Below are 21,811 nucleotides of genomic sequence, written 5' to 3' on the forward strand. Positions count from 1 at the left end.
AACCACTTTATTTATTTAATACTCTATTTATTTTATACTTTTTGAATATGTAGTGTAGGATGATATTATAAAAGTGTCCCATTATACCATGCATTCACCTGGTTCCTTTGGAAACAACAAGTACTGTATGTCCCCCGTTTATTGAAAGTGCCATCAGCATATCAGGACTTTATTTACAGGTACCTTACTGTTCATAGTTGACATTCCATATTTCCTGTCAAATGTGTTTCAAAGGGATTACATTCCATTGGATATTCCACACTTTGCTTTTGGGAATGGGAATATGATTGTGTGGGCTACATGTTGCATCCTGTACATATACAACTGAAGACAGCAGCTACTTTTGTATCGCATTAGTGCCTCTATAAGACCAGTGTTTGGTCGCTAGTGCTGAAAACGCTAACATCTTACGCTTTCGAGAATGACGATATGCTTGTTTTGTGTTGGTGCATTCCAACGAAAGGCATGGCCAGTAAACTTTTAACATGTATTCAGTTGCCATGCTGCTATGCTTAAACACATGGTGATTTAATGAACCTTTTTCTTGTGAAATTGTATTGCTGACTCAGTTTTGAATCACTTTAAGTGTGTGTGTGTTTTAGTGATGAATGTGCATATATTGCTCTCTAGTGCTGTGTCAATCTAGTGCATATCATGATGTGCACTGTAGATAGTGTTGAACCTGTGCCAACTGTTCAACTTTCAGGGATGAAAGTATTGCTGACAAAATGCTTTGTCATCTAAAGAACAATATCTGGTTTACAAATGTTTTGTCTAAATCTGTAACATGATCTTTCAGCACCTGATATACCATCGTGTATGTGTATGTATGACCAAGCGAAAGATATTTTAGCGTAAGTCACATTGATGCCAGTTTTACAATCAACTGCTGCTGGAGACGTTTTGTGACCGGCTACAAGTGTTTGTATCTTGCACATTCTCATAGCTTCCACTGGCCAACTGTAAATACCAAATAAATGACTTTTAAAGGGTATGTTTGTGTCTGTAGATCATATTTGTAATCCAACATGTCTGACTTGAATAAACAACCCATAACCTGATGAAAACTCTTGCGTGTGTGTATATAAAAGCAGAATGGCAATGACTTCAGTCAAATGGAAAGTTTGGTGTGGTTGTCATATACAAAAAGAGCTCAACTTCAAATGAATGAGGAAGTACAAATGCCAACCAACTGCCTATACTGGGCAGGTTCACCTACATGCCAAAGATTTTCACATTTGCTTGCATGTTGAAACACAGGTCCTTAATATTTTATTTGCTATCTGCTGCCATCCATTGGCAGCAAGAGATCTTGCTTGTTACTGTACATCCATACACAGTATACATTTATACAGCAATGCAACCTACTGTATATACAGTATATTACCACCTTTATATTGGCCCTTTTCCTTCCAGGCTTGTGGATATGATTTTCGCGCATGCGTAGTGAGATGAATATCTGCAGCGTCCACTACCAGAAACAATGACTGAAATCCTCGTGCTCATCTCAGCCACGGCTCCCAGCAGTGTACACTGCAGGCCAAAACTACAGGTACACAACTTCTGTTCTGACACAACATCTGAAATAATAAAAACAAAGAAATATAAATAATCTTATACTCAGAGCCTGTTCTCTTTTTGTATAGCCTAACCAGGGTAATTGACATAAAATGCTAAATGACATGATACTTATGATACGCTATAAGTCATACTATACGTAAAGTGCAAAAAAAAAAAAACGTTAAAATGGTTAACAATTTAATTAAACCATTTTTGTTTAGTTTATACAAATCCATTAAAACCGTTCATCTTTTACCCATCCCCATTTATTAATAATAATTCCCTTTAAATGTATTTATTTCCATTTAGCAGCATTATTCAGATCCATTTTACTTTTATTGTCTACAATTACTGAACATTATTATTCTATTAAAATTATTAGACTATTAAAAAGTATTAAAAACGAATAATAATGTAAACGATTTTATAAAGGTGTTATGATTGACAGCTCAGAACTCAGGCCCCACACAGCGCGCAAACGAAACGATACAACACAGCAGCCATCGTGTCGCGAGACGCATTTTAAAAGTTAATTTGTTTTACTGGACGCACAGAACGCAACAATACGTGAGACCCCACTTTACGCCAAATGACGTCCCTTTGAAACGTGCATAAAAACAATTAAAACACATTACAATTTACAGGAAAAACAACGTTGACGCAACGCATCCCTCGTGAACGCCCTCCTAACGTAAGTCAATTCCAACGCATGTTTAACCAATTTATCAGTGTCTTTATTGAATAAACTTAATGTGTTTCTTAATTTAACCGCGTTTATGTTTCACATTAAACTCATGTCAGCGTCAAACTAGGCTACTGTATGCAATGTGTGAGTGACAGAACCAGTTACTCACCTGAGGAGACTGTGAAGCGACAATAAGCAGCACTCCGAAGTGAAACGCAACCCTGCTGTTGAATTAAAGATATTAACACGAGCAGAACTGTAATCTCAACACTTTTTCCTCCGTGTCGGTACTGTAGTTTTTAGGCGTGTCGGTCCTCAGGTGTGAATGTGAACCTGCTTTAATTCTCGTCATTGACCTGCGGCGCATCTTCAGGTTAAACCGGTAGAGGTGGTCACATGAGGGTGTGTCGAGTCAATGCTCATCAAACTCAAACAGCTCCCATGTATGAAAAACACAGTCTGGTGCATTTAAAATCATTTATTTTATGGTTCATGTATGGTTCCTGTGCTATAGAGCATTGGGTTGGCAACCACAGAAGTCATGGGTTCGATTCCCAGATGGCTCAAACACTGAATAAAGTAGGCTAACCCTTAGGAAAATTACAAGTTTTTTTTTTCTGGAAAGTGTAGTAGTAAGCATGTTTTTGGTGTATTAATTACTATTAACAAAACCATGGTTTTACTAAAGTACCATGGTTTCTTATTGTAGTAACAACATGGGTTCATGTTGCTAAATTTTCCCACATGACAAAAACTGTCAACTTCAGTTAGTAATTATACTGTAGTATACTATAGTAATTACTAAACTTTGTTAATGAATATGGTAGGCTATTATGTAGTGAATTTATAAACTAGTAAATACTGTAGTACTTGAATATTTAGTATAGTAGGCTATAGTAAAGTTCTTGGATACTATCGGTCAGTTTTAAAGCTTACTATACTAAATATTAAAGTATAACTATTTTTATATTTATATGTTTTTTATCCAAAGCCATTTACAATGTTATGGATTTTATCAGTGTGTGAGTTCTCTGGGTTTCGAACCCATGACCTTTAAGTTGCAAACGCAATGATCTACAAATTTAGCTACTAGATAACTCGAGGTATACGTCCAATGTATAGCTCAGTTGGTAGAGCACTAGCAACTAAAGGTCATTGGTTTGACACTGAAAGTTGCTTTGGACAAAAGTGTCTGTGAATGTAGGCTATGTTTAGCTTACAGGACGATTGAAATGCCATAATGTGCAGTGTCTGCATTACATGCTTTCATTAATAGGCTTTATCTTGTGCACGTGTACGACATGTTTAAAGATGTATAAAGGATGGATAAAGGGAGAAAGCTCATGCATTCCCATACGCTGTGTAATAGCAGGTCGTTGCACCCCAGGCTGTAGGCTTCCCATACAGGAATGACACCAGACAGGTTCGAGTCCTGGGGCGCATACTGGAAAATTTGACATGAACTCATAACTAATGTCTGGAGGTTTAGCCTATAAAACTTTAAAACAACTTTAGTTACTTTTAGTTAAGACATTTAAAAACATTATTACACAGCTCTCTGAAAAACTTCTGTTTCTGATTGGTCAGTCGTGACATTTCATGTTATTCACCACAACACACTTCTCATCCAAGTACAGCGAGTCATTGGTACTATAATATGTGTAATGCATCACTTTGCTGTAAGTTTTCTCATCCCAGGTTTGAATTTGTTACAAATAAAAATTTTCTAATCAATGTTTCACTTTCAGCTATTTACTCATGTGGCAATAGCTGTTTAACGTAAATCCAGACTTTAAAGTGATACACTATCAGACCTTTATTACATTATAGGTTTAATAGATTTTGTAATACACTTTCATTTGTGTAGGCTACTTAATATATATTTATACACTGTAGAAAAAGTTAAAACTTGTCTTTGCAAGTCAATTCAACAAATTATTTAAGTTTTCTCTTGTAATAAGTTGACATAACATAATTTGACAAAATGCTTGAATTTTTACCATGTATTTGAATGTGGATTCATTTGTTGCATTATAAAGTAATTTCCTACTTGCATAATATAAATGAAAATGCATATTGTCGCTTTTTAAATAAGCCAAATATGTGTTTATTACAACTCACATTGTTGAATTGTTGTACAGTAATAAGTTATTATTCAGGCAGTATGAAGAAAAGCCGCTAGATGGCGCTAGATATCATGTCAATTCAGATACAACACTTTCACTTGTTAATTATCTTTAACCATGAAACATTTCTAGTGTTATTGTTGGCTTTTCATTTTTAAACAATGTCTTATTAAACCTTTAAAACGTACAGATCTTACACAAATGACAGTTGTAATGTAAGTATTTCAATCTTTTGTTAAATGAAGCCCCACCCTACCCCACCCCAATCCAGAGCTGTTGTATAGTATGTGAAACTTACAATGATGCATTTGAGGTTCTTTTGCAAGTACGTTACAACTGGTTCTGACTATAACAAATGTTCTAGTTAAACTAAGTTACCAGCAACATGTTTACAAGGTAAACTAAGCCTGTAGTTGCTATGTACTGTAGTTAAATACTAGCAGGTGCTTTTGTTTCATGAGTGCATACCACACTGTGTATTTTAGCATGTCTGGATTACTTTATATGCAAAGTGGGAGTAAGAATCTAAAATATATATTTTAATTTAACTTTGAATGATATTACCAGCAACAACAATTTTATTGTTTGCTTCTTTCTTTTAATACTTAACAGTATAAAATCAACATGTTTCTGAAGTGAAACCGAAGTGCATGTACACACATTAGATGCATTCGTGCAGACATAACCTTGTTAAAACAAACATTGTTTTGGTGTTGTTGTGCTTGTGAGGGCCTGACAGTAAAATCATTTGTTCACGTTAGTAGTGTAGTTTGTGTGTGTATTTAATATACTCCATACTGTATAGCAACCATTCATTTAACGAAGTCTTTGCGTGCATTTACTGCAATAATGCATGTAGGACATGCAGATGTTCTGTGTCTGCACATATTAGAAAGAAAGAAAGAAAGAAAGAAGACAAATTTCCCATTGTGCTTGGCTTATCATCATCTGAGGTCTAATTCTGCACATGGCTACCACATATCAATTACTTTGAATGACTTTGATACCCAAGTACATGTCTGTATGTACAGACTTATACATATGCACACATTTCCTCCTTTTCGCGGTTTATGACTATACCAGGAAACAACTGGGAGGGATTTGATATTTTTAGACTCAATATGGACAACAATATGCCGGGAAGACAGTTTTTTTCATTTATTAATATAGTGACTAATCCTAGTGTTGAAATAATAGTTTAGGTGTTGAAAGTTTATTATACTTCATAAACAATGTCCTCCAAACGGTATACTAGCAACCAGTCATTTAACGAAGTCTTTGCGTGCATTTACTGCAATAATGCATGTAGGACATGCAGATGTTCTGTGTCTGCACATATTAGAAAGAAAGAAAGAGGACAAATTTCCCATTGTGCTTGGCTTATTGTCATCTGAGGTGTAATTCTGCACATGGCTTCAGCCAGCATATCAATTACTTATGTATGTATATCAAAATCATTCAGTGTCTGTATGTACAGATTTATACATATGCACACAAGTAAGCACATCTAGTAAATTGTTTATAAAGTATAATAAACTTTCAACACCTAAACTAAACCAATAGTAAACTTCAACACAATAGTAACGACTTCATGAACTTCTTTTCTAACAAAATTATGTCTATAAGGGAAAACATCGTAGCTACCCAGGCAGCCACCACTCAACCCGTTAGTTCACTTAACACTAGACTACAATACGAACATCTTGATTCATTTAAACCTACTACAATAGATGAGCTCTCTAGACTAGTTACATCATCCAAATCATCATCCTGTATATTAGACCCCGTTCCCACAAAACTGCTTAAAGAGGTATTCCCTGTAGTGTCAACCCCGGTTCTAAATATCTTTAACTCATCGCTAGAAATAGGATATGTTCCAACAGCTTTCAAACTAGCAGTTATTAAACCGCTGATTAAAAAACCGCAGCTTGATCAGGGAGAGCTTAATAACTTTAGACCAATCTCAAATCTCCCTTTTCTTTCGAAAATATTAAAAAAGGTAGTGGCAAGCCAGTTACGCACATTCTTGACAAATAATAGTACATATGAAAAGTTCCAATCAGGATTCAGGCCCCACCATAGCACAGAGACAGCGTTGCTTAGAGTTACAAATGACCTCCTATTAACATCCGATCGTGGTGAAATCTCAATTCTTATATTATTAGACCTTAGTGCAGCCTTTGACACAATAGATCATACAATCTTACTCAATAGACTAGAAAACTATGTTGGTATCAGTGGTCAGGCGCTAGCCTGGTTTAGGTCGTATCTAACCAATCGCTATCACTTTGTTTATGTAAACGAGGAAGAGTCGTATCACTCCCTGGTTAAATACGGTGTACCGCAGGGATCGGTTTTAGGTCCTATCCTGTTCTCGTTATACATGTTACCTCTAGGAGACATTATCAGGAAACATAACATAAGTTTTCACTGCTATGCGGATGATACCCAGCTTTACATCTCCTCACATCCCAGCGAAACACACACGTTTTCTAAGCTAACAGACTGCCTTAGCGATGTTAGTGACTGGATGGCACATAACTTTCTTAAGCTGAACTCCAATAAGACAGAGATACTTATTATTGAACCGAATCGCTACAAACATAATATGTCAGATTACAAGTTGCACATAGATGGCTGCGCTGTGGTGCCAACTTCCACGGTTAGGAAGTTAGGTGTGATGTTCGACAGCAACTTATCCTTCGATAGTCATATCGCCAACGTCTGCCGCACAGCATTCTTCCATCTTAGAAATATCTCGAAAATACGCCATATACTGTCTACATCTGACGCAGAGAAGCTTATCCATGCTTTTATGACCTCTAGAATAGACTATTGTAACTCGCTACTCGGGGGATGCCATGCAAATCAAGTAAACAAGCTTCAGCTAGTTCAAAACGCTTCCGCAAGGGTACTTACTCGATCTAAAAAGTATGACCACATAAGCCCAATTCTGGCATCTTTACACTGGCTACCAGTTAAATATCGCATACAATTTAAAATATCACTAATCACCTACAAAGCTTTAAATGGCCTAGCACCCTCATTACTATCAGAATACAATCCATCACGCACACTACGGTCGCAAAATTCTGGTCTCTTGATTATCCCTAGACTATCAAAAGTGTCTAAAAGTGGAAGGTCATTTTCCTACTTAGCCCCTAAGCTCTGGAATGATTTACCAACCGATGTCCGAGAATCAGACACAGTCGATAATTTTAAATCTAGACTTAAAACTTTTCTCTTCAACAAGGCATTCACATAATTGTTTTATTAATGGTACTCATCTCACAATAGATAGCTTGAACAACCTAATAAATAAATAAACTAAATATTCTTAAGAAAATGTTTAATCTCTCCTTACTCGTTTACATATGTGCAGCAAACCATGAGCCGGGCATAAACTTTTAAAAACAAAGGTCACGTATAAAATAGAAAAGGCTACATACAAGGAAAAGAAACGCTACTCTGTGCACATACAAACCACAATACAAGGCCAAAACTTCAAAACTACACCAATAAATCCCCGAATCGGGCCATTAATTGCCAAGCGCAGAGGAGTGATTGAAAGTTATGTATGGCATTATGTTATCACTTGCTCGGCCCTTCTCCTGAGGTTTCTGAGTCGAGTAGGGGAGTACTGTGAAGCCCAGACAGGCATCAGGGAGATGGCTGGCGCAGTCACGTCCCCGTCTCCCCTTTACTCCCTTGCTCGTCCGGATTTCAATAAAGCACGATGGGTATAGATTTGTGGTGTTAAGCCCACTAGTCGGGGGCGGGACTTCAGTCCTTAAAAGGGTGTCACTGCACCCATTTCCAAAACATTTGCCGTCCCGTGCATTTTTCTCATTCTCCCTAAACCAAACTGTGCAGAGTCTTTCACTAGGATGACGTTGTATCTTCAATACGTATATGTACATGTGTGTGTATGTATGTGTATATGTGTGTATGTGTGTATGTATATATATGTGTATATATGTATATATAGATATGTGTGGATATATATGGATATATGTTTGTGTATATGTACAGGTGTATACATATGAATGGCCCCTACGCTAATTGGGTTTTGTTTTTCTTTCTTTATGTCTCGTCCTCCTCTCCGAGGACAATGAGACAAACAGACCCAGTTCCGGTAAATGTGAAAGTCGGCACACCTCTGACCCACCGGCAGACCTTCAACGTGATGCCCAGCTGATGCATGACCAACGACCACCGGCAGAACCCGCTTAACCTCCGCCTAATCTCCTTAATCGTTTCAATATAAATATATCTCCCAAGGGTTTTTCCCTCCTATGACTTTTTTTTACTTCCCCGGCTGAGCCTGGTTTTTTTTTTTCTCCTAGGGGGTTTTTCAACCCGGGGAGGCAGCCCTCTTGGGCTTAACTTAGCACCCTCTTCTTTACGTTACATTAGCAATACGCACGCTTATAATGTTGATTCATAGCCGCATCAAATTTAGCTGCTTGTGCTATCGTGTATTATGTTGTGCTATCTGTCGTTTTTCTGTGCTTTCCACTGCTTCTATTAATGTAAAGCTGCTTTGAAACAATCACCAATTGTGAAAAGCGCTATATAAATAAAATTGAATTGAATTGAATTGAACTATTATTTCAACACTAGCATTAGTCACTATATTAATAAATGAAAAAAAATGTCTTCCCGGCATATTGTTGTCCATATTGAGTCTAAAAATATCAAATCCCTCCCAGTTGTTTCCTGGTACAGTCATTAACCGCGAAAAGGAGGAAACATCATACGGTTATGAATAAGAGCAAAATATACATAGGTCAGAAGTATTTGGACACTTAAGCCAATGTATAAAAAATTGCATTTATTGCATCACAGAAACTATGAGGCATTTATTACACTTTATTACACTAAAGCATTTGTTTTTCACACTGTAAAAAAATTCTGTAGAAATTACAGTATTACTGGTAGCTGTTTGCCAGTAACTTACTGTAGATTTAAATGTATGTTTGTTTAAAGTTAAATGAACATTAAACATGAGCAAGTCTTTATCTTTACATAATAAAACTAAAATAACTGCCTCATCCAAAGCATTCTGGGAAGCAAAATCTGATTGGGGAAAAAACAGAAAAAGGTTGATGAGGATTTCTGGTTCCCAAAATGCTTTGCATGAGTCTGTTTTTTTTATTCTGTAATGACGGGGGGTTAGTGTTTAGTGATCAATTAACTTTGAACAAACTGTTGCCATGAATAACATTAATTTTAAACTACAGTGGGTTACAGGAAAACAGCTGCATAACTCCAAGTTGGAAAAAAAAACTCAGGTTGTATTTGATGCCACTACATTTGATATTTTTAATCGAATGCAAAGACATTAGTGTTGCATATATGTCCAAATACCTTTATGGACCATATACTGTATGTGGCATTGCAATGAAATTCATTTGAATTTGTTTGTGCTGTTCATGCATAACATTGCATAATGTCCTGTAAACACACAGTTCTCTGATTTAATATGTGTGTCTTTGAAACACTGATGTTGTATCACTCACTTCATCACATTTGTCATCAAGAATGTGTTGATTTATCTTGTTTAAAAGGGATTTTTACATCATTTTACGTGAAACATAATGATCAACCCCTTCCCATTAAAGTTCAGAGAAGACTGAAAACATGAACTCCCCCTCATGTTACTCTAAACCTGTATGACCTTTTCATGCAACACAAAATTTCAAAAGTTTTCTTGTACATAAGCATTTTTGTTCAGGCTGAAATGCTTAGGTTCAGTAATTTTACTTTTATTACAATGAAAAGTTTATTGAAAAGTAATTGAAATGCCTTATTTTCACAAATGCCACTTTAGTCATTTCATTGGTATTTAACAAATTTGTCTTTTGCTGCAAAACCCTCTAGGTACATGCAAAAATGTATTCACTCTTCTCTGTCCTTTCTGAATACAGGTAAAAGACTTAAAAATACGATCAATATCCTAATATATTCAGTAAACATCCTTTAACTGGATGAAAACTCGCCCTCGCGTATTTGAGCCATCATTCATCCAATGCTTCTTCCATGCACTTAGAGGACTTTGCTGAAAAATCATTATGTCGTTATTCTGCCAACAACGGTATTTCTGAATGGCCTGAGGTCGGGATTAAGCGGATTTGAAGCAAAAGTATTTAATGAATATACAATACGTGCTGAGAGCATTCGGTTAATATCATTATCTAATTTTTTGGATGGAATTGACACTTAGCGGCTTTTGCATCATGCATGTGAGCCACACCACCAAGCAACCCAAAACCTACATTTTGTAAGACTGCTGTTTTCAGGAAAACCGACTCATTGCTCTGATCGTCATTGTATCATTGATAGTTCACACCTACTTTTACGATTATAAATAACAGCCCAGATAACTTAGTGTGCATTGATATACTTTAGCAGTGGACACATGATCCTGACCGCTAGTATTTCTTGTATGTTTGAAGAGCTAAAATTAATACAACTGTCTAAGGAACACTAGCTTTGGAAACAAGAAGATTTTTATGACAATGGCGGTTCAGCTTATCGGTTACATTCTGTCCATCTGTGGATTATTTATGTTAATTGTAGCTACGTTTACAAATGAATGGAAAGTTTTTGAGCAAGACAATGATGATGTCACGTTTATGGACATCATTGAAGGCCTGTGGATGAAGTGCAGTATGGACAGCTCGTCTCAGGTCAAGTGCATAAGTTACAATTCGTTCCTACATCCGTCAGGTTAGTTATTATTCGGTTACTTATCTCTTATTTGTCATTTAATGCAAATATCTTCATCAAATTCTGTGTTGTTGTAGTTGAAGTCCGGGTGGGAAGAGCAATGATGATCCTCAGCATTGCACTCTCCGGCATTGGTGTGTTTGTTGGTCTCGCTGGACTCAGTTGCACAAAATGTCTGGATGGAGAGGATCGGTTGAAGGACAAAGTCGCTGTCACGGGGGGATGTCTTTTCATCCTTAGTGGTAATGTTTATTTTTAATACATTAAAGTGTATTATGTTTTAAGTGTGTGGACCCTTTAAATTCAAATGGATTTTGATTGGCTCGTCAGTGTATTATTGTTCAGCAGCTCAAATTGCTTTTAAGTAAACCCCAAAATATAATTTCTCTATATCATTTAAGTTGAAGTGTGGACTCGGCTATTCGCTTAAATGTATAACTTTTTAAAAACGTTATAGTTGTTGTGTTTAGAGTGAAAAGGCCTTAACCATACACACTACATATGGTTATTGCTTGACAAAATCATAGTTTCGTTATCAGTGAGTTATGATTATGAAAGAAAATGTAATAAATGTAACAATTGCCGCTATTATACCAGTTAGAAATAAACTTTACATTAAGAATAATATCCACATTCTTCTTCTGTCTAGGTTTGTGTGCTTTGTCAACAACCAGCTGGTTCATTTATGAAATTGTTGCTGATTTTCAGAAGGAAAAGCAGGAGAACAGGTGGGAAACATTCTGATTAATAATGTTTCCAATTTTCTTTTGCTAGCTTCTTTTTTGGGTGGTCAAAATGTTGACTGACTCTCTGTGCTGGATTTTTATAGGAAAGATATCGGCAGATCTCTGTTTGCTGGATTCATTGCAGCTTTCCTTTGTGTATTCGGAGGCGTGCTGTTGTGCATCTGCAGCAAAACACACCTGCGATCCAGTGCTAATGTTAGTAAGCCTCCAAAATTCAAGAATCCTGATAAAGACTATGTTTAAGGACTTAAGACCAACAACAAAAACAGAATATAGACAATAATTGGATTGCACATGTCAATTTATATTGAATTAAAATATTATATTGAATTATTATTATTATAAAGAATCTTTGAAATCCACAGAACCTGCTGCACAGAATCACTGAAAGTGAAAAATTTTTTTAGAGAAGCAAAAATGGTTCTTTATATGGCATGGTTTCAAAGAACCCTTTTTAGCACCTTTACTTAAGCTTTGGTGTATATTCTGTGTCATTGTGAAAAGAAGGCAGCTGTTCTACATATAGCTCTTTAAATGAACAAATAATAATTTCAATATCTTAAATATTTTAAAGTGAAAATAAAAACAAATTCTTTGTTGGAAATATGAAGGTTTGCTATTATGTGAGGTAATTATTATGGTCCAATTACATTCTTAAAGATTTCACTACTTCACATTAGTATTATTCATTAGGCTACATTTTTTTTATTAGGAAATACATTTGATTTCCTTCAAACTGTGACTGGGAAAGTATTTGTTGGTTCAGCATGGGGAGGTGGGTTGCCTTGAGTTTTTAGGGGTCTGGCTTAAAGTAGATTTAATTTTTATGTACTTTTCTTTGTTTCTATTCAATGCATGTAAACTAAAGTTGCTTTGTAACAAATAAATTTGAATGGAATTAAATTAACACATGAATTTCGTTATTACTTTTCTTTATAACGCTAAACCAGATTTTATGTGCATCAAGGTTACCAGTCGAGTCACGTGCAGCGCTGCGCAGACCGCGAGAGTGTTCGAACAGCGATACTTTGATGTCATAGGTCGATTCGTCTGCGCAGCGCCACATGAGGAAAAAATAAGTTTTCGTTTGCTTTCCTCTTATTAATGTTTCTGTTCATTTATTGATTTGCCATTTTAGGCGTACTTATTATTAAGATTTTATGTTTAGTTTAAGTTATAATTTTTTATATATTCAATCAGTTTATTTTGCTCACGCTTTCTTTGTCTCTGTATGTAGACTTACATGTTGTATATAGTTCCCGTCTTTCTTGTTGTTACAATACTGTTAATTTTATTTTTTTACATTTTCATATCTGGTTCTTTAATTTTAAAAAATCGCATTGGGTATAAAAATTGGTTTATGTACGATTTCGGTCCTCTAGAGGGAGTCATTTAACCAGCCACAATATGTGCTCGTGGCGGTCTGAGCATCTCATCGTAATATCTTTAAATAAGTAAATAGTGCGTAATAGGGTTAACTCTTTACTAAACTTGATCAAAAATAGTGACCCTACGGAAAATTTTAAACGTCGCTTCCTTTTAAACTTTTGCAATAGTCAGAAAGTGTGGGTCATCTTCAACCACTGTCATTTTCCCTTCGTGTGGGCGGCAGGGGAGGAGTCTGCACCGGTTTGCACAGACAGGAGGGGAGGAGACGGGGGGTCATTACAGAAACGTCCCCGGTAATCGCTCATTCATAATGAATGACAACAAAACTGCCTTAAAGCGGTCGTTTTTCACTAACGTTAGCCTTTTTCTTTTTTAACACCATATTTCTGCGACGTACTATTTTATCCATTATTTACCAAAGCGCAGTACTTCGCGCACCAGCTCGCAGCTTCGGAAAAGATGGATGTGAACTTTATAATCTTTGGCGTCTCAATATGCGTCCTCCAGTCACTCGTGCTGTCATCGGCCACCCTACAACCCTTCGACCTACTTTACGATAACGGAGTTGAGTCTTTTTATAGAGGGAACTATAGCGATGTTGTGCGCTACATGGAGAGCGCGCTGAACTCTTTCTCTGAAGTGCGCCACACAAGGATCACGTGCAGGTTGAGATGCAGAGATCAGCATCGTTTTGGTGATTTTCAGGAGGATACTTTCTATGAAGTGATTCTTTATAGGGCGCATTGTATGAATGAATGCATCGAGGGAAAGTTAGGACCTCAGTCTATGCATAAAGTTAGTGAAGATGTCATTCAAGATTTCAGCAGAAGAATTCCCTACAACTACTTGCAACTTGCCTACAGAAAGGTAGGTACAAGCATGCACCAGACCACTAGTGAGCTGCATACCTACACAACATATTTAAGCCCTATGTGTGCGCTCATACTATTATAGTATAATATATAAGTTAGTATATTTTTGTCATTACAATAGAAACCATCACCAATGGATTTAATGGGTATAATGGGAATTTTACTGGTTTTAATAGAGCGTATAATGGTCTCTGTGGATCTCTACTGATAATGCGTTTGATTCTGGGATGCTATCTGGTGGAAGGGAACCACAGGGGGATAAAGCTTAAAACACACGGAATTCATTATACTGTGGTTTAAGTTGTCTATGTAGGCAATTTTGCTTTCTATTAGATAACTTTTATGTGTTGCAGGTTGGAAATAAATTAAAGTTGAAATTAATATTGCGCTGTTGAAATGTTTATCGGCTGAGTGGTTACGCAATCCCGAGAGCTACTGTGGCTGCGCCTACGGGTCATGAGGGAAGGGTCCAGAAACCTCTAGAAAGTCTGTCTGCAATTATTATAACTACACAAATTCAGTAATTTAATGTTGACCAGCGATGTTAAAGTTCATATAACACTGTACGTGAAATATGAAGTGCGGTTCGTATGTGCACTGTTAAATGTGCAATTTGTAAAATTTAAAAGAATGTGTGTTGACAGAAATGCTATAAAATATACATTTAGTGGTGTGTTAAGACCGTACAAAACGAACTGCATTGTTTTTATTACCTTAGAATGAGCCATTTTTATCTACATACACCGCGGGTCCACTTACATGGAAGTCGCCATCATGTTTCTACAGTAGCCCTAAACGGACAAACTGTTTTATAGAGTGCGTTTTGTCACTACGTTCACGTTTGTTGCGTCCGAAAATGCCTACTTTCATACTATATTGTAGGCGAAAAGCAGTAGGCGAGTATGTCCAAATACATAGGCTGCGTCCGAAAACTCAAGGCAGTGACTCGTTGCCTCGCTGCCTCATGAGCAAAAGACTTCGGAGGCATGAAGGCAGCTCAGAGAAAGACTTTCGGACACACTTCAAAGGCAGCGTGTTTGAAATATAAACAGAGACCACCTTTGTGATAACTAATCACATATTTGAAAACTACAATACTAATTTCTCGCTAGAAATGCAATTAAAAAGTGTAAAAAGTGAAATTCTACTTTTATTTACACAAAATTTGTGCTCCAGTCGCTTCCTTGGCCACCATTTTATTCTTTCGAACTCAACCAGGCTCGACCAATCACATTCTTATTGTACGCCCACGCATAGGTATCTCAGGAGACAGGATCACCTAACATTGAATTCGGACATGCCTTAATGCCTTATTGCCTTGGAAAGCTACGTCAGAAGGCAGCAATTTAGAGTTTTCAGACGCAGCCATAGTATTCCAAAAACAGTATGCGAAAAGTACCCGGATGACCTACTACTTACGGTTAGATTTTGAAGTGTGCATACGACGGACACTTTACTATCCCATGATGCCCCGGAAGAGTTATCCAACGGAGAAGAGGAGGCGTCGGTGGCGATGCCGTTGTGTTTGCGCTGGTATGACATGACGTGATGACGACGTATGTCACATGATGTATCAACATGGCGGATGTAGTACGTCCGAATCTCATTCATACTACCAAGATTCATACTATACAGTACCTACGGTCAGTAATTAGGTACTTTATCTCATTCAGTACATACTGTACAGTATGCGGTTTCGGACACAGTCGTTGTCTCAGATGATGATAGCTTCACTATGCGTTTTTGAAAGTGACATGTGACCTTTGGACTGAGCCGTTGGTTGCAATAGTCTTTCCGCTAGATGCCGCTAAAACTCCCTGACTGCACTTTTAAAGTCCCTATGATATCAAAATTATAGTAATTTGTTGGGATGTAACGGTATCAAAAAATCACGGTACGGTAGTATTTCGGTATGGTGCCCACGGTACGGTAACTATTGAAACATTTGCTGGAAGGATAAAACAAATGAAGACTTGGAAAAACTGCCATAAGTGTTTATTAAACAACACTGAACATTACAATGTACAATGTGTAGTGTAGTTGTAACGTAGTGCCTCCTGTGTCCCTGTGTTCTGTGATTCTTGTGTTTTGTTATACTTGTGTTTTGGATTTATATTATGTCTCTGTGTACCTGTGTTTAACCTGTGTTCATGTATACCCTTGTTCCTAGTGTAGCTCCCTGTGTTAATTAGTGTCTCCGTCCCCTTGTTTGTAACCATGGATATTCATTGTGATCATGCTTCTCCCCTTGTGTGTTGTCATAGTTACTCATTGTTTCTGCTCTGTCATTGGTCATTGTCTTGCATTTATACCCTGCCTGTTCATTCTTGTTTTGTCGTTCGTTGTTAGATGTCGCCAGTCCCTTGTGTGTTCTCTAGCTCTTGTTTTTGCTTATTTACTTGTATATATATTGGAATAAACTGCATTTGGATCCGCATCTCGCTTCATCCTGTCTTACCTGGTTCTCACCCGTGACAGAACGAACGACCACTTCAGGATCCAGCAGCAATTCCTCTTTCCCGTGATTTCCCGAGTTCCCTGGTGTTTTCCCTGTGTCCTTATGCTCCGTCTCAGCAGTGTCCGAGTGCACGTTTCACCCCCCACCACGGAGGAAGAATGGTGGAATGCACTCGCCGACCTGACTTCCCTCCGGCAACAGGGGCAACCTGTTCGCAGTTTTGCGCAAACTTTCTGGTCACTTTCGCATGGCCTAGATCTCAGTGACTCTGAACTGAAGAACTATTTTAATGAATGTCTCGACGAACCCGTGCCGCAGCAAGAGGTGGACGGGCTGCGTATACTGGATTTCTGGGGTTTCGTCGGTTACCTGCACAACCGTAACCGATGGAATTTGTGGGAGTTCCCCGCCGAAAGACCAGCAGAGACTGTAAAGACACTCGAGCCAGTCAACATGAAGCCAGCGCATTGCTCACATCATCGGCGGCGAAGGAAGAGACCCAAGGCCGAGCAATCCGCTGTTAGCACGGACGCTGTTCTCACCAGTTCTGTTTCCCCTGTGTCAGCGCCCGCGCACAAAATGGCTGTCACTTCATCCCACTCCATACCTCAGTTCGCTGTTGTTAATCCTGCCCCAGTTTTCGAGTTTCCCACATCCATACCAGCTCCGATTTATCAGAAGGCCAACATCATCACTGTTCCAGCTGTTAAAGGTGCAGTAGTAACACCTGCACCCGTTTTCAAGATGGCTCCCATACCCGAACCGTCTCACATAATGACTGCCATACCCACTCCTCCTCACCAAAGTACTTTGATGAACTCTCCAACACTGCCAAGGTTCCAATGTCTCATCGCCAGCCTGTTGGATGCCCCATTAGTATCTGTACGGGTGGCTGGGGTCCCTCGTCCTGTGGTCTCCAGCTTCCTAACACCCACTGAGTCATCTGAGTCTACTGAATCTTCTGAGTTTCCCGAGTCCCCTGAGACTTCTGATTCCCTTGAGTCCCCTGAGCCGAGTGAATCTCCCGAGTCCTCCGAGCCGAGTGAATCTCCCGAGTCCTCCGAGCCGAGTGAATCTCCCGAGTCCTCCGAGCCGAGTGAATCTCCCGAGTCCTCCGAGCCGAGTGAATCTCCCGAGTCCTCCGAGCCGAGTGAATCTCCCGAGTCCTCCGAGCCGAGTGAATCTCCCGAGTCCTCCGAGCCGAGTGAATCTCCCGAGTCCTCCGAGCCGAGTGAATCTCCCGAGTTCCCCGATTCCCATGAATCTTCTGAGTTCCTCGATTCCCATGAATCTTCTAAGTCCCCCGAGTCCCCTGAGTCTTCTGATTCCCCCGAGCCGAGTGCGGCGTCTGATTCGCCCGAGCCGAGTGAGGCTGCTGTTTCCCCCGAGCCGAGTGAGTCTTCTGATTCCCCTGAGCCGAGTGAGTCTTCTGATTCCCCTGAGCCGAGTGAGTCTTCTGATTCCCCTGAGCCGAGTGAGTCTTCTGATTCCCCTGAGCCGAGTGAGTCTTCTGATTCCCCTGAGCCGAGTGAGTCTTCTGATTCCCCTGAGCCGAGTGAGTCTTCTGTGCCGTTTGAGTCCCCTGCGCCTCATTGGTATGCTAGTGTGGTCATCCCGAAGCTCCAAAGACTTTCTATGGTCACCAAAACTATGGCCAGTTCTCAACTCACCGTCTGTTCCAAGATGGCTGTCCCCAAGCTCCTGGCTCTCACTGTCTGGTCCATAATGACTGTAATTGTACTCACTGCCCCGTCTAACCAGGCCCAGAGGGCCTCTCTCTGTTCTCCTCTACCCAGGTTCCTGGTACCACCAGCACCACCCTGGTATCCAGTCCCTCTCTGGGCTCCGCCCTGGGTTCCTGACCTGTCCAGGCTTCTTGCTCTGCCGGCTCCGCCCTGGGTTCCTGACCTGCCCAGGCTTCCTGCCCTGCCGGCTCCACCCTGGGTTCCTGCTCTGCCGGCTCCGCCCTGGGTTCCCGCTCTGCCGGCTCCGCCCTGGTTGCCAGTTCTGTCGGCTCCTCCCAGGTCCCATTCTTCCCCTTTGGCTCCGCCTGTCGGCTCCTCCCTGGTCCCTGTCTCCGCCTGCGGCTCCTCCCTGGTCCCTGTCTCCGCCTACGGCTCCTCCCTGGTCCCTGTCTCCGCCTTCGGCTCCTCCTTGGTCCCTGTCTCTGCCTGCGGCTCCTCCTTGGTCCCTGTCTCCGCCTGCGACTCCGCCTTGGTCCCTGTCTCCGCCTGCGGCTCCGCCTTGGTCCCTGTCTCCGCCTGCGGCTCCGCCGTGGTCCCTGTTTCCGCCTGCGGCGCCGCCTTGGTCCCTGTTTCCGCCTGCGGCTCCGCCCTGGCCCTTAGACTTTCATGGGCTTGGCCCACCATCCCTCCCCCGGGTCCACCTCCATACCTCCGCCCACCTGGACTTATGTACTTTGGGGTTCTTGTTTCTGGTGGGCGTCTGGAAGCCGCCCTTTTGAGGGGGGGCTATGTAACGTAGTGCCTCCTGTGTCCCTGTGTTATGTGATTCTTGTGTTTTGTTATACTTGTGTTTTGGATTTATATTATGTCTCTGTGTACCTGTGTTTAACCTGTGTTCATGTATACCCTTGTTCCTAGTGTAGCTCCCTGTGTTAATTAGTGTCTCCGCCCCCTTGTTTGTTACCATGGATATTCATTGTGATCATGCTTCTCCCCTTGTGTGTTGTCATAGTTACTCATTGTTTCTGCTCTGTCATTGGTCATTGTCTTGCATTTATACCCTGCCTGTTCATTCTTGTTTTGTCGTTCGTTGTTAGATGTCGCCAGTCCCTTGTGTGTTCTCTAGCTCTTGTTTTTGCTTATTTACTTGTATATATATTGGAATAAACTGCATTTGGATCCGTATTTCGCCTCATCTTGTCTTACCTGGTTCTCACCCGTGACAGTAGTGTAGTGTTTACAATTTTTATAAAAAGGACAAAAATAATTAGACCATGCAATAAAATAAAATAAAAAAGTTTCAGTTTAGTTTGTCAACTTTAAACAACTCCCAATCAGTCAGGTTTTAAGAATTGAGTCCCTCCTTTAATTGACCTAGTTTTTTTATTTATTATTATTATTAATGCTAATGCTTGGTACTCCTTTGAAAACAACGGTTGTGATTGTAGAATCAGGAAAAGATGATGGGTTTTAAGATGGTTCAATTCCTGAAAACAAAAAACAACCCAGTAAAAATGAAAATAGCAGCTTACTTATTGTAGCTGGACCTAGAGCTGAGGTCAGCTCACTCAATACAGGGGCGCGTTTCCCAATCGGAAGTCTGCAGCCTCCATAGGTTGCTTTTTTTGTATGTTTGTATCACATTTTGTCCTTTCTCGTTTCTTGTCACAGCGAACGCGAACGTTTTCCACACATCAGATTTAAAATTTGCGTTTCTTTTGCTTCCGCCATTGTTGCTCCACTTGTAGAGAGGCATCATAGTGGCACGCATGGGATTATGGGAATTGTAGTTTCCGCGTCCCTCCACTCGCTTCACTTGGCCGGAAAAAAACTGCACGTGTTGCCCGGAAGACCTAATGTTTTACCGAATCATGTGACCACGGTGGTACCGTGAAAATTTATTTCCGCAATACCACGAAATGTATAATACCGTTACATCCCTAGTAATTTGTTGTTTTTTTGGGGGGGATTTTTTATGTATGTTAGCTTTAAGGGTATTTATAAAGAAGTGTGCTGAGAAACATTGACAAAATTTACATTTTAAAGATATAAACACACTAATCTTACGGATCAATGATTTTTAAGACTTCAGCTTCTCATCAGGGCTGCGTTCAGCCCCGACAAAACGTTGCACAACGTTTATTAAACAGAAACGGTGATGCGTTGAACGCCCTGTTGTGATGACGTAAGCGTTGCAACCACGGTAGCTGAGAGGCCATTCTTTGTGTTCTTTTTTAAATGTTTCTGAGGACTGATGAAATCGTTATAAATGTGTGTTTAATACTGTAAAAGACCCTCAATGTTAAAGTCACTGACCTTGCCGTCCAGAATGAAAGACAACATTCCAACTTGAACCCATTGAGCAAACTGTCTCTTTACTACCGCGTGGTTTTATACATCTTGCCGCTGATTGGGCCGACATTTCTGACACACCCACCAAACAAGAGAAAACGCTTCTAAAACCTGTTGCATTCCGTTGCACACCGTTTCCAGGAAACATGTCGTTCAACCCGGAAACCGTAGCAAAACGTTGTGCACCGGTGTAAGATTGAACGTGCCCCAGATGTCAGGCTATGAGGTAAATGTTTTAAAAGGAGGAGGAGCCACTCAATATCCACCCTACACTTTCCTGTTCCTGTAAATCAACCCAAGCTGCACATTAGGACACTTCAGTGGGTTTTTAACCCCTCACAAAATTACCATTGTAACTACAGTTTCTGCCAAAATGCCATAGCAGCTGGTGTAAAAAAGTCAATTTCCTAGCAGTTGTCATTTATATAAAAGTTGCAATGTGTAAAGTTTAGCGCCATCTAGCTGTGTGGTTGTAAATTGCAATCACAACGGCTTAATCCACGGCCCACAGTTTTGGCTAGAAGGGATACAGCAAATACAGATATCTCGCAAGATGTTGGGTTTAGGGGTAAGATTGGGAACAGCGCTCATCCAGCGAGTTTTCAGAAGATTTTGGCGGTTGCCGTATCCCTTCTAGCAACAAACCACAGCTCACTCCCTTTTCTTGAACATAGAGAAGCTATGGTGGCCAACACAGGACAAAGATGTCATCATTTGAGACAACAGAGAGTAACCAGTCAAGCAATGAGGTCAATAGTGACGAAACGTGCTTTGTAGAGCAGTTTGTCTGTTTAGGGCTACTGTAGCGGTGCAAAATGGCGCCTTACCATGCAAGGGGACCCGGGGTGTATGTAGTTAGAAATGGCTCATTTTAAGGTAAACACATAACGGTTCATTATGTAAGTTCTTTGTACACCAGTGATAATATAGTTATAAACTGTATATTATATTGCATTTCTGTCAATAGATCCTCCTAAAATGTACACATTGCGCCTTTAAAATGTAATGTCAATAAATGAAGCGATTAATAAGAGTAATGAAAGTTTCACTAAAACGTGGGATGATGGATGAGCTCTAATAGAACATTATATTTGGAGCACATAAACATTATTATCAATGGTTTATTATATTTAAACTGTAGTAACTATAGTTATCATTTGTATTACAATAGTCCTATGACAAATATCATGGTTACAATTTGGTTAC

General features: G+C 39.7%; 2 protein-coding genes across 3 annotated transcripts in view; both read left to right on the forward strand.

The window, feature by feature from the left end:
• Positions 1–1,487: 1,487 nt before the first annotated feature.
• Positions 1,488–12,752, forward strand: LOC129452825 (claudin-1). Of its 2 annotated transcripts, XM_055216865.2 has the most exons (5): positions 1,488–2,251; positions 10,954–11,103; positions 11,181–11,345; positions 11,753–11,831; positions 11,933–12,752. In XM_055216865.2, exons 2-5 carry the CDS (start codon positions 11,010–11,012, stop codon positions 12,090–12,092), a joined length of 498 nt encoding a protein of 165 aa, XP_055072840.2. In that variant the 5' UTR covers positions 1,488–2,251; positions 10,954–11,009; the 3' UTR covers positions 12,093–12,752. The 2 variants fall into 2 exon arrangements, with proteins under 2 accessions (XP_055072840.2, XP_055072838.2); XM_055216863.2 differs by lacking the exon at positions 1,488–2,251 and having other exon boundaries at positions 9,071–11,103.
• Positions 12,753–13,480: 728 nt separating this feature from the next.
• p3h2 (prolyl 3-hydroxylase 2) overlaps positions 13,481–21,811 on the forward strand; it is a 123,726-nt gene continuing 115,395 nt past the window's right edge. Inside the window, exon 1 of the mRNA XM_055217804.2 lies at positions 13,481–14,105. Coding sequence (XP_055073779.2) covers positions 13,698–14,105 — 408 coding nt within the window. The 5' untranslated portion in view covers positions 13,481–13,697. The remainder of the gene's footprint in view (positions 14,106–21,811) is intronic.

This window comes from Misgurnus anguillicaudatus, chromosome 23 (assembly GCF_027580225.2).
Source record: "Misgurnus anguillicaudatus chromosome 23, ASM2758022v2, whole genome shotgun sequence".
In the NCBI taxonomy this organism is placed as follows: Eukaryota; Metazoa; Chordata; class Actinopteri; order Cypriniformes; family Cobitidae; genus Misgurnus; species Misgurnus anguillicaudatus.

Bases quoted from the DNA above. Each gene is read 5' to 3' on its own strand.
- LOC129452825 (XM_055216863.2), top strand. From the start codon at position 10,887: ATGACAATGGCGGTTCAGCTTATCGGTTACATTCTGTCCATCTGTGGA. The intron at 11,346-11,752 runs GTAATGTTTATT...TCTTCTGTCTAG, and splicing joins ATGTCTTTTCATCCTTAGTG to GTTTGTGTGCTTTGTCAACA. The intron at 11,832-11,932 runs GTGGGAAACATT...GGATTTTTATAG, and splicing joins AAGGAAAAGCAGGAGAACAG to GAAAGATATCGGCAGATCTC.